This window comes from Ovis canadensis, chromosome 4 (assembly GCF_042477335.2).
Source record: "Ovis canadensis isolate MfBH-ARS-UI-01 breed Bighorn chromosome 4, ARS-UI_OviCan_v2, whole genome shotgun sequence".
NCBI lineage: Eukaryota > Metazoa > Chordata > Mammalia > Artiodactyla > Bovidae > Ovis > Ovis canadensis.
The window spans coordinates 112,616,487-112,630,369 of NC_091248.1; the positions used below are offsets into that span (position 1 = coordinate 112,616,487).

Below are 13,883 nucleotides of genomic sequence, written 5' to 3' on the forward strand. Positions count from 1 at the left end.
CCTCCTACCAATGCAGGAAACATAAGAGACAAGGGTTCAATTCCTGGGTTGGGAAAATCTTCTGGAGGAGGGCATGGCAACCCACTCCAGTATTCTTGCTTGGAAAATCGTATGGACAGAGGAGCCTGACGGTTATAGTCGTTAGGTTTGCAAAGAGTTGGGCAAGACTGAAGTGACTTAGCGTGCATGCACAGATGCAGTCAAGATTGAAAGCCCCAGTAAAGGGTGATAAGGCACAAATGAAAGGACTCAATTGTCTCAAGGGAAAAGCTGATGTAATGTTTGATCAGTAGAGGCAAATAAGTAAGATGGAAAAAAGTTCTCTAGGCAGAGATGATACACATAAGCAGGAAGCATTCAGAAAACATTCAAATTCTGACTGTGGATGGGATATTCAGCCAACACAGGCAGGGATTTGATTGGGGGTGTGTGTGTGTGTGTGTGTTAGTCACTCAGTCATGTCTGACTCTTTGCAACTCCATGGACTGTAGCCCACCAGGCTACTCTGTCCATGGGGATTCTCCAGGCAAGAATACTGGTGTGGGTTGCCATTCCCTTCTCCAGGGGATCTTCCTGACCCAGAAATCAAACCCAGGTCTCCTGCACTGCAGAGATTCTTTACCATCTGAGCCACCAGGGAAGCTGTGACTGGGAGTAGTGAATAGACAAAAGAGGAAAGCAGTAGTAGGAGATGAAGTTGAAAAGGTAGATGTTCATGACTTGCTAAGTTTGGACTTGGTATTAGAATTAGGAATCAGTGAAGACTTCTAAGAAGGAGAAAACAGGATTGCATTTGTATAGTTTTAGAGAAATGACCCTTCCAATGAAAGTGATAAATTGGACTGATGGTCTTGAAGTTCCAGGCAAGACACCCAGTTATAAGGTCACGGCCAAGTCCAAGTGAAAAGTGATGAAGGTCTGCATGTAGGTGAAGGGCAGTGAATCTAGTCAGGAGACAGCAGACTTATACTGCTGCTGCTGCTGCTAAGTCGCCTCAGTCGTGTCCGACTTTGTGCGACCCCATAGACAGCAGTCCACCAGGCTCCCCCGTCCCTGGGATTCTCCAGGCAAGAACACTGGAGTGGGTTGCCATTTCCTTCTCCAATACATGAAAGTAAAAAGTGAAAGTGAAGTTGTGTCCGACTCCCAACCCCATGGACTGCAGCCTACCAGGCTCCTCTGTCCATGGGATTATAAGATACTAAGAACATGAAATCAGCAGGATGTGGTGTCTATGGGTGATGAGGATGACTGCAAGTTTCTGACTCAAATAGCAGGACATATGGTTGGTCTGTCGATCAAAGTAGGGAATACTAGGTGTTCAGTGGGACAGGGAAGGGTGGATAATAAATGAGCTCTTTTGACTCAGTTTAATCTAAATTGCTTGTAGGACTTTTAAGTAGAATTCTCCAGTTAGCCTTTGTATATGCTGATCCGAGACTTAGAAGAGAGGGCAGCCCTGAAAATATTAATTTGGGAGTCCCTGGAATACTGATGGGTTGGGTCTGGCAAGAAGATGAGATTGCCCAAATGGCACAACCAGAATGCTATGGAATCAAATATTTAAAGTAGGGACAGAGGAAAAGAGCCCTTGGTTTGGCTAAGAATGAACTTAGGAGGGATAATGACATGGATACCAAAGGAGTATTATTTTAAAAAAGGAATAGTCAAAAGTATCAGATGCTTCTCAATAATCATAGTGTAAGGTAGAACATGCACATGGGTTGGTAGAACAGTTCCTGGGGAACAGTAGTTTTAGAACCCTGACTTCAATTGATTTAATACTGAATTTTGACTTAATACTGAATTTTGACTTTATTTAAAAGTGTGGAGTGGGTATATTTAGGAAACCCCTTTCCTACTCCAACACATAGAAAGTCAAGATAAAAATACATGACTTTAAAAATATATTTGAAATATGTAGCCAAATTCAAAAGAAAGAATTCTCCACATGCCTTAAATGAAAGAGAAACTAAAAGTCATCACAACAAGCAAATGTTGCAGTTGAGAGCCCCACCAATGTATGAGGACCACATCCAGAGGTAGTCTTTGTCTGTTTGGGCTGCTATAATAAAATACCACAGACTGGATGGATTATAAACAACAGAAATTTATTTCTCACAGTCCGGGAGACTGTAGTTCAAGATCAAAGTGCCAGAAGCGTCAGGAGAGGCCCTCTTCTGGTTTGCAGCCTGTTTATTGTATTACCACCTGGAGGAAGGGGCTAGGGAACTCTGTGGAATCTCTTTCATAAGCCACTAATTCCATTTATGAGGGCTGCACCCTTATGACCTAATCACTTCCTAAAAGCGTTACCTCCTAATACTGTGACAGCGGTGGTAGGATTTCAACATGTGAATTCCAGGGGGACACAAACATTCAGATCATAGCAGAGGTGAAGACCCAATAGGGGCTAGCATATTAACACCTACATGGCCTGGAAGTTTATCTGTGCAGGAGTTATGTATGGGGTCTTTCCACCCATATATGAGACTAGGAAAACTTTGTGCTTGGGAATAAGCCACCCTACTCCCAGGAGAAAAGTTCAGTTCAGTTGCTCAGTCATGTCTGACTCTTTGCGACCCCTTGGACTGTAGCATGCCAGGCTTCCCTCAGTTCAGTTCAGTTCACTCACTCAGTTGTGTCTGACTCTTTGCAACCCCATGGACTGCAGCATGCCAGGCCTCCCTGTCCATCACCAACTTGTGGAGCTTGCTCAGACTCACGTCCATTGAGCCAGTGATTCCATCCAACCATCTCATCCTCTGCCGTCCCCTTCTCCTCTTGCCTTCAATCTTTCCCAGCATCAGGGTCTTTTCATGAGTTAGTTCTTCACATCAGCTGGCCAAAGCATTGGAACTTCAGCATCAACATCAGTCCTTCCAATGAGTATTCAGGACTTATTTCCTTTAGGATGGATTGGTTTGATCTCCTTTCAGTCCAAGGGAAAAAGTGACCTCTAAAAGAAATCAGAATCCTATACGTGTGACGTGTGCAAGTAAGGACCTCAATTTATACCACTCATGTAGGGGGAGAAAGTTGTAAGCCAGAATAAGGAAGGAAAAAAAAACTTAAAAACTTATTTGAAAGTAGTGAAACTTATAGGATCCAGGAGAGGCGAATGCAGCTCATCTAATAGGGACATCTCCAAAGCACAGGGCAAAATGTGGGATTCGTGCAAAGGTCAAGCCCCTCTGAGGTAGAACTTGCAGACCTGAATGGCAAACCACCATCATGAAAAAAGAAGGAAAATGCAACTAATAGGACATTTGAAATCCAAAGTGAAAGGGTTAGTGGCTCAGTCATGACCAACTCTTTGCGACCCCATGGACAGTAGCCAGCCAGGCTCCTCCTCTGTCCATGGGATTCTCCAGACAAGAATACTAGAATAGGTTGCCATCTCCTTCTCCAGGGGATCTTCCTGACCCAGAGATCAAACCCATGTCTCCCGCACTGCAGGCAGATTCTTTACCATCTGAGCCACCAGAGAAACCCCAAAGAACTTCCTGAAAATACAGAGCCACGTAAGAACTTTAAGATCTCTGCTTAAAAATGATTCAGAGGGATAAAGTAAGGATGGAATCCACGATACAAGTACAGAACATTTTAGAGGAAAGAAGCGAGTGGGTTTGTAAAAGAGCTAAACCGGAAATCTAGAAGTAGAAATCACTGAAAAAGTTGCAAGAAGGAACAGATGGGTTAAACCATAGAGTAGATCCTACAGGGAGACTTCAGGAATAGAAAAGGTAAATGAGAGGTGAGAAAATGAAGTGACTGGGTAAAGGCCACATTCGTTTGATAACAGTGTATGTGGAGGGAGAGAAGCTTTATTAGAGAGAAATACTACATCAGGAAAGAGATTCAGTTATTCATTCATTTAAAAAATAAAACACAGGGGATTGAGGAATATATTGAGAGAGACCCCAGATATGCAGGAAAGGGAGGGGTCATTGGAAGGAGGGGCAGAGAAAGGAGCCCCAAGAGCCTAGGTAGAGGAATTATTGTGAGTAAGTGGTGATGAAACGGATTTGGATATATTTCTATGGAGGATAAGAGTTGAGCTGTTTGAAAGCATTTACTTCGGTCCCCTCCTTTCTTTGACAGATGGGAAGAATGTGGGGGTCAAACAATGAGGAGATAAAAGACCAAGGTTTAAAAGACAGCCATAGAGGGAAGGAGAGAGGAAGTTGATCCGAGACAGGTAAAAAGAATGCCAAAGAATGTTGAGGATTCTTCTGACATGCAGTAGCATAGATGTGTGTTCTGTAAGACTGAATACACCACCCCATGTATAAAAGTATAAAGTTATCTTGTGGGATCAATCCATGTAGATTGCAGGAAGATGCATGAAAATAACAAAAAAAACAAACAAAGAGACCAGTCAGAGTAATTTGAGAGGTCTCAGGGAAGAAGATTCTGTAATCTAAGTTTTGTATTGCTGACCACAGTTACTGTTAGAAACCTTTTGCTGTGGTGAGCGAGAATTCTAGAAATCAACTATGGTTCTCTTCTTTATTCTAGTTTATTTTCAGAGAACCAGGGCAGTATTGCTCCCTGCAACACAGAATTTTGTTACCTCAAGTAAGGTTGTCATGAGTCAAGGTTTTTAGGTGTCAGCAGCTTCTGTCTACATATATTGTCTGTTGGGTAAAGGAGGTTTTCTCATAGATCCAAGCATATACACTGTGTATATATTGTATTATTTAGAAGGACATCATGTTCTTCAGTATAGCCATTATACCAACATAAATTCCTGCCTGTGATGGAGGAGAGAACTTCTTAGCTTCAGAGGGCTTGCCAGCTAATTAGCAGTCCTTTCATAAATAAATGCCATTCTGTCACCTAGAATTGCTGAGGAGGATTTTTAGACCATTGAAATTAGTTACAGTGACAGAAATGTTGAACAGAAAGAGAAGCTTTTTAATTAAGTTGGAATTGAGTGTTCACGATGACTTTCCAGGTATGTTTTGTTAAGAGCAGTGTTAATAGCTCACCCATGGGCCCTATTAAAGGACTTGAAGCCTGTCACTCCAGGTCACTTGTCAGAGCCCACTAGAGAGAACAGTAATCAAAGACTTTTTCTGCCTGACATCAAGGGCAGACGGTTTCTCTGTGATGGTGGATTTGCTTTGAATACAGGGGTGTCCATGATTCAAAAAACATCTTCAAGTAGAGCTAACTGGTAGTTTAAACCAAGAGGTCAGAGAACAACCTTTTGTAACACGTCCATCACCTTTCAGATATCATTCATGTTACTGTTTAATTTCACTGTCTTTATGGTTAACCCACTTTTTGTTTGTTCAACATCTTTCTTGAAAGAATCCCTTCCCACTCCCCACCCCCAAAAGACCTACCATGCACTTTTATTTATCCTTAGGGATTAACTAGGATAAGGGGAGCTAATTAATATTATTAGTTTCACAATTACTCAACAATGAAGAAACTAAGAATGGAATCTAGAAATGATGTTTCCCACAAAGGTGACCTATCAGTGGATATCATGCCTCCAGCTGGATAATGGGTTAGGTTAATAAGAGAGATGAGCATGGCATCTTTTTCTAACAACAAAGATGGAAAATGCTAATGAAGCCAGGCAGTGTCCTGAAGTGTCTCTTTTCTGTTGGTTGTGTTCAGGGGTATCGTCCAGTCTGAAGAAAAACTTGTCATCAGTGCATCTTGGGCGAAAGATGATGATATCAGCAGGCTCTTGAAATCTCTACCAAACTGGATGAATATGGCTCAACCCAAACAGCTGAGGTCAAAGAGGGAAGAGGAAGAAGATTTCATAAGGTAAAAACATTGAAAAAGTCCTTGCCCTTGTACGTATATGTTACATGTAGCGGTTGTTCTTAACATGCTCCTTAGTTCATAAAACTTAAGTGACCCTTGTGGAAATGCGGATGTGCTTCCCACATTTGTGCATATACAGTGCTTTATCTCTGATTGTTCCCTACGTATTTTGACAAAAGTGAAGTCTCTCAACTTTATCACACAATATTGACCTTTGTACAATTTAAGTAGTTTTTTTAGCAGTGAAAATGTGGTCTAATCTGTTGACGCTCTTGAATTTCATATGGCTGGCCTGGCACAGTGAAATATTTTCACCTGTGTCATTTTAGAGCTGTGTAAATTGGTGGTCAGGTAGGGGAGAAGTGGAGGTAATATTTTGTCACATGAAAATAAATAAAATTTATTCTTATTGTCTTTTTGCCTATCCAAGTGAATGAATAAATATTAATAAAAAAGTAAAAGCACTTTAAAGAAGCAAAGATCAGAAAAAGAATAAAAGAAGTAGTGACCAGTATTTTACTTTTAACTCATCACAGAGCTGTGAGCTTATCTCCTTCTCAGAATGTGGGCTGCAACTGTAGATAAATAGACCTTTACTCTTCATGAAGTTAACTGTATTTGTATACTGTGGTGCCATATCTTTACTATTTTATTATGAAAAATTGCTATAGTGCCATTTAAAACTTTCTCAAAATCATGAGACTCAAAAGTTCATCCATAATTTAACATAATGCCTCTTGATGAAGGTGAAAGAGGAGAATGAAAAAGCTGACTTAAAACTCAACATTCAGAAAACTAAGATCATGGTATCCAGTCCTATCACTTCATGGCAAAGGGATGGGGAAAATGAGGAAACTGTCAGATTTCATTTTCTGGGGCTCCAAAATCAATGCACATGGTGACTGCAGCCAAGAAATTAAAAGATGCTCGCTCTTTGGAAGAATAGCTATAACAAAGCTAGACAGTGTGTTAAAAAGCAGAGTCATCACTTTGCCGACAAAGGTTCTTATAGTGAAGTCTGGTGTGCTGCAGTTCATGGGGTTGCAAAGAGTTGGACACAACTTAGCAACTGAACAACAACAATTTATGTTTTCTTCCTTATATTTCACATTATCTCAGAAAAACTTGTCAGCTAGTTACATTGATATAAGAAAACATATATATATGATACAAGAAAATACACATATGTATGAATATATGTGTATTTTTTTAATTAATAGATTTTTATTTGTATAAGGGAGCAGTTTTAGGTTTGTTAAAAATATTGAGTGGAAGATGCATAGTTCCCATGTGACCCCTCACCCCCCTTACCCCCAGTTTCCTCTACTTTTAATACTTTGCAGCAATGAGCTACATTTGTTAAAACTGGTAAGCTGATTTTATCAACTGAAGTCTGTAGTTCACATTGGGGTTCAGTCTTTGTCTTGTACATTTTAAGAGTTGAGAAATGTCTAGTGATTGTATGCATTCACTGGTTAAAGTAAATTTCAGTTTCACTAAGAATAATAGGTTCTCTGCCCTAAAAATCCTCTATGCTCCTCCTGTTCATCCAGCCCTTCTCTCCAACCCTGGCAACCCCTGTTTTCTTTTCTGTCTCTGTAGTTTTGCCTTTTCCAGAATGTCATATAGTTGGAATCATACAGTACGTAGCCTTTTCGTATTCGCTTCTTTTGCTTAGCCCTATGCACTTAAGGTTCTTCTCTGTCATTTTGTGGCTTGATAGCTCTTTTTTCCGCTCATTTGGGTAAATACAGAAAAATGTGGCTGTTAGATTGTATGACAAGAGTATGTTTAGTTTTGTAAGAAATTGCAAGACTGTTCCAAAGTAGCAGTCCCCTCCTACATTCCCACCAACAGGAAATGGGGGTTCCCACTGCTCCATATCCTCGCCAGCATGTGGTGCTGTCAGTGTTTCAGATTTGATACATTACATTCTTACCAGTGTCTGGTGATCTCATTGTTTTCATTTGTATTTCCCTCATGACATAGGATGTTTAGCAGCATCTCGTTTTTTATTTAATAAATAAGAATTTACTAAAGCAGTGACTGCTGCTTAGTCACATCAGTTGTGTTCGACTCTGTGTGACCCTATGGACTGTAGCCCACCAGGCTCCTCTGTACTTGGGATTCTCCAGGCAGGATCTCCTGCATTGCAGTCAGATTTTTTACCACTTAACCACCAGGGAAGCGCGTGTGTGTGTGTGTGTGTGTGTGTGTGTGTGTGTGTGTGTCTTCTTTAGTTGACAGGTGTTTACAAAAACTTTCAGTGAGAGCCTTTCATAGAACAGAAATCATAGAACAGAAATTTTTAGTTTTAACAAAATCAAAATTAATGATTTTTTTAAAAGTGGACTGTGCTTTTCTGATGTCTGGTTTTGAGTGTTTTTGTATAATTCTGCTGTATCACCTTAGTGTATATATTTGTTTTATTCATTTTTTGCTTTTTTAGAGATTGCACTAGAGTTTGCAACATACATTTGGCACTAACAAAAGTATGTTATAACAGAGTAGTCTTAATTCTTTCCTCCCATCCCTTGTAACATTGCTGCCATTTATTCTACTTATCCATAAACTATAGTCACTGTATATAATGTTGCTATTATTATTTTGAACAAACTGTTACCTGTAGATCAATTAAGAAAAAGAGAAATAAAAGGCTTTATTTACCTTCAATTATTCCTTCTTTAATTATCTTCCTTTTTAAATGTAGGTCCAAGTTTCTAACCTATATTTCCTTTCTTCCTAAAGAACTTCTTTTAGCATTTCTTATAAGACAAATTCTTGAAGACAAATTCCTTCAATTTTTGTTGGAAAAAGTTTATTTTTCCCTCACTTTTGAAGAATAATTTCACAGGGTTCAAATTTCTAGGTTGATAAATCTTCTAGCACTTTTAAGTATTTCACTTCACTATTCTTGCTTTATGGTTTTTGAAGAAAAGTCCAATGTGATTTTTATCCTTGTTTTTCTGTGAGTAAGGTAATTTTTTCCTCTGGCTTCTTGCAAAATTCCTTTCTTTGTTTTTGATTTTGCACTATTCAACTCTTGTATGTGTATGTGTTTTTCATGGTGGTGATCTCTGAGCTTCATGGATCATGGTGATTCAATGGGTATCATTGGTTTGGGGAAATTCTCAGTCATTATTGTTTAAATTCTTTTTTTTTTTTTCTCTTTCTTTTCCTTCTAGTATGCCCAAACATACATTATACCTTTTTAAATTGTTCCTCTGTTCTTGGATATTCTGTTCTGTCTTTTCATTCTTTGTCTTTGGATTTGGCTTTTGGAAATTTTTATTGACATTTCTTAAAACTCATTGATTCTTTCCTTGGTTATGTCCAGTCTATTAAATAAGACCATTAAAAGCATTCTTCATTTCTGTTATGGAGTGTTTGATTTCTATCATTTCCTTATGATTCTTTCTTAGAGTTTCCATCTCTCTGCTTATATTGCCTATAGTTTACACTGCACATGTCAAAGGCACAGTTTGGCAAATTTTCGTACTTTTCATTGTGTAAGCAGTATCCAGATCAAGTATGATCCACCTCCCAGAATTCTGGAAATAAAAGCAAAAATAAACAAATGGGATCTAATTAAAATTAAAAGCTTCTGCACAACAAAGGAAAATATAAGCAAGGTGAAAAGACAGCCTTCTGAATGGGAGAAAATCATAGCAAATGAAGCAACTGACAAACAACTAATCTCAAAAATATACAAGCAACTTACGCAGCTCAATTCCAGAAAAATAAACGACCCAATCAAAAAATGGGCCAAAGAACTAAATAGACATTTCTCCAAAGAAGTCATACGGATGGCTAACAAACACATGAAAAGATGCTCAACATCACCATTATTAGAGAAATGCAAATCAAAACCACAATGAGGTACCACTTCACACCAGTCAGAATGTCTGCGATCCAAAAATCTGCAAGCAATAAATGCTGGAGAGGGTGTGGAGAAAAGGGAACCCTCCCACACTGTTGGTGGGAATGCAAACTAGTACAGCCACTATGGAGAACAGTGTGGAGATTCCTTTAAAAATTGCAAATAGGACTGCCCTATGACCCAGCAATCCCACTGCTGGGCATACACACCGAGGAAACCAGAATTGAAACAGACACATGTACCCCAATGTTCATCACAGCACTGTTTATAATAGCCAGGACATGGAAACAACCTAGATGTCCATCAGCAGATGAATGGATAAGAAAGCTGTGGTACATATACACAATGGAGTATTACTCAGCCATTAAAAAGAATACATTTGAATCAGTTCTGATGAGATGGATGAAACTGGAGCCAATTATACAGAGTGAAGTAAGCCAGAAAGAAAAACACCAATACAGTATACTAACACATATATATGGAATTTAGAAAGATGGTAATGATGACCCTGTATGCAAGACAGCAAAAAAGACACAGATGTGTATAGCGGACTTTTGGACTCTGTAGGAGAGGGAGAGGGTGGGATGATTTGGGAGAATGGCATTGAAACATGTATGCTATCATGTAAGAATCGAATCACCAGTCTATGTCCGATGCAGGATACAGCATGCTTGGGGCTGGTGCATGGGGATGACCCAGAGAGATGTTATGGGGAGGGAGGTGGGTAGGGGGTTCATGTTTGGGAACGCATGTACACCCGTGGTGGATTCATGTCAATGTATGGCAAAACCAGTACAGTATTTTAAAGTAAAATAAAGTAAAAATAAAAATTAAAAAGGAACAGAATAATAGCAAGAAACAGAACAAAACGATAGTGAGCGTTACAGTTCCTCCTGGTCACTAGTCACCTCTTTAAAAGTTACCTGTATCTTACCTTCAAGTACCTAGATTAGTTTAATCTATTTTGTGGTTTTTTTTTTTTAATGGAATCATGCAGTTATATATTTTATGACTGGCTCCATTTGTTCCACATTATGTTGACAAAATTCATCCATATTCTTGTGTATAGATCCTTATTACTCTGTACTCTATATTGTATTTCATCATGTGCAGCCTATACGGTTGCAAAGAGCCAGACATGACTTAGCAACTGAACAACAATGAATGTGAATACACCACAAGTATTTTTTTAATATTGTATTATTTGAATGTGTATGTGTGTATATATATGCAGTCATTCATTTTACTCCTGTTGGGTACACCTGGGTAGTTTCTAATTTGAAACTGTTACAAATGGTGCTTCTTTGTATATTCTGCTCTACCTCTCTTGGTAATCATGTGTATATATGTTTGTTTATTGCTTATATTGTAGGATTCAAATTGCTGGTCATAGTATACGCATATGTTCAATTGTCGTGCACACTGCCAAATAGTTTCCCAAAGTGGTAGTAAGAGCTTGCCCTCTCAATCAACTTTTTTTATTGGAGTATAATTCCTTTACAATGTTACGTTAATTTCTGCTGTACAACAAAGTGAATCAGCTGTATATATACATATATCCCCTCCCTCTGAAGCCTCCTTCCCCCTCAATCAGTTTTATTAGTTGTCTTCAAAAGCTTAAAGGGAAGGGCTTCTAGCCCTATTTAGAAATAGAGAATGCTAATCAAGAGATGAGCCTCCCTATACTACCTCATATGTCTGATTTAAAAGAGCTAGAATTTAGTTCTTGGCTTTGTTCTTTTCTGTGTGTGATTTAAATTGTTACATTCCATCTTAAATTTGAAGGCAAAACAAATTATACATATTTTTAAAATTTTTGGTGAATGATTACATCCCTGAAGTAAGATGTTAATCTTAGGTGTATAACTCAGTGAAACGTTACGTGTTATTTTACTCATGTAACCACCTCCCAGATCAAAATACAAAACTTTTCTTGTACCCAGAAGGTTATCTCAAGGTAACCATTGTTCTGACTTTCATCACCGTTGTTTAGTTTTGCCTGGGCTTGAATTTTATGTAAATTTTTCCATGTTATCTGGTTTATTTTGCTGAACGAGATGCCTTAGATATTTGTTCATGTTTTTGCATGCAAATAGACATGGGTTGAAAACACATTCATTCTGTTTGCTTGAACAGAAGAAACATAATTTTTTATGTCTATTTTGCTTTATATGTGATTGATTCTTTTCTTTTAATCTATCACATTCTCCATCCTGAAACCAAAGGTAAGTGGAGGGGACATTTTTCATTGATATTCCAATGTGGTAGAGTTGACAGAGCCTTGATTTAGCACATTAGAGTACCATAGGAGCGTGGCATGAGCCAAAAAGACTGAAAAATCACACTCTCCTCCTGTAATTAGTTTTTAAAGCTTAGAGGGCTATTTGGCGCCTGGATAAATATAGACTCCAGTGCCCTTTGCATTGAATAAAGGTTATGTTCCCCTCATTACTAAATGAGGCCCTTTTCTATTCTCGTTTTTTAACTAAAAAAAATAATAAAATGTATTATTTCCTGGCTTAACTTTGAATAAAGGGGGAAAAATAGGTCAGGCCAGGGCCTTAATAGAAAAACGAAATATAGCAAATATCCTTTTGTTCCCAAAGTAGCTGAAAGCAGGCTTTCTAGCCCATTGTCTTTGTACCTGTCTTATATATGTATATAGTTATCCTTTTGATATCAGTGGATAGCCACTGATAAAACCAGTCCTGCTTTCTGGAGATGTAATTAACAGAAGAGAGGAGGTGTTGGAAGAAGTAAAGGGGTGGGGAGGACCTATGTATTAGAGGCTGTCCCCCATAATCTGTTACACCCATTTCACTCAGGACACCATAATTTCAAAGAATAAAAATCATTTCTCTAGAGCCAGGTTTGAAAATCCTAAAGTGGAAGGATGTAATTGACATCTATCTTGACCAGGAAAAGTGTTAGTCACCCAGTCGTGTCAGACTCTTTATGACCCTGTGGACTGTAGCCCACCAGACTCCTCTGTCCATGGAATTCTCCAAGCAAGAATACTGAAGTGGATTGCCATTCCCTTCTCCACTTGACCAGGAAAAGAGTATTCAAATAATAAAAGTTAAAGAATATATAAAACCTAAAAATTGTTCTGGAACTCCAGCATGAAGCAGAATGAGTGATAAAGCATCAAGTTTCTATGAAATTGTTTAATCTATTACAACAATCAGAGTTGACAGTGTGTGGCACCGCATAGGACTTCCCTGGTGGCTCAGCTGGTAAAAAATCCACCTGCAATTCAGGAGACCTGGGTTCGATCCCTGGGTTGGGAAGATCCCCTGGAGAAGGGAAAGGCTACCTACTCCAGTATTCTGGCCTGGAGAATTCCAGGGACTGTGATTACAGGCACTTTTACTCTCATTCAACAGATAAGGAAACTGAGGTGCAGAGAACTGAAATAATAACTGCTCCCAAATGTGCAGAGCCACTAAGTTGACAAAGCTAGAACTTGAGCCCAGGTAGTCCTGTTCCCAGAACTAGCACTCAGTGACCATCCAGACTTAAGTTGGCCAAGAAGTTTACTTTTGGGCATTTGAGTTATGCCTTCATTTTCATTGACCATCATAATCTTGACTGATATTTTAATAGTTATTTGCTAATGGGTTTCCCTGGTGGCTCAGATGGTAAAGGATCTGCTTATAATGCAGGAGACGTGGGTTCGGTCCCTGGGTTGGGAAGATCTCCTGGAGCAGGGAAAGGCAACCCATTCCAGTATTTTTCCCTAGAGAAGTCCATGTACAGAGGAGCCTGGTGGGCTATAATTCATGGGGTCGCAAAGAGTTGGACACAACTGAGTGAGTAACACACACTTTGTTGCAGAAATTTATCATACAGGTATTCTTACCCTTCATTATTATTAGAATTAATTGTATTTTGTGTATTGTATTTTTGCCCATTTTTCACCTTTCAGTAACAGGTTGTTAACAGAATATCCAACTGTTTGAGGGAAAGACAGGATAATGATACCAGGAATGTACATGCTTTAAACTGATTGTCTTACTTCCCTCTGAATCATATGTTTGCCTCATCAAAGAAAAGAAAAAGAAAAGCAATCACTGTTGGAAAAAAGAAGGATGCAAAGGGGATGACAGTATTAAAATGATATAAAGCAAATTATGTTGGTTTCAGATAATGTGTGATACAGACCTGAACAAGGAAGAGAAAATGAAAGGAGATTTTTAGTTATTTTTATTTA

General features: G+C 38.8%; 1 protein-coding gene across 2 annotated transcripts in view; it reads left to right on the top strand.

Moving 5' to 3' along the window:
• Nucleotides 1–13,883, top strand: part of EXOC4 (exocyst complex component 4) — a 798,914-nt gene that overhangs the window by 640,417 nt on the left and 144,614 nt on the right. For both annotated transcript variants that reach the window (XM_069588401.1, XM_069588402.1), the window contains exon 13: nt 5,635–5,790. In XM_069588401.1, coding sequence (XP_069444502.1) covers nt 5,635–5,790 — 156 coding nt within the window. The remainder of the gene's footprint in view (nt 1–5,634; nt 5,791–13,883) is intronic.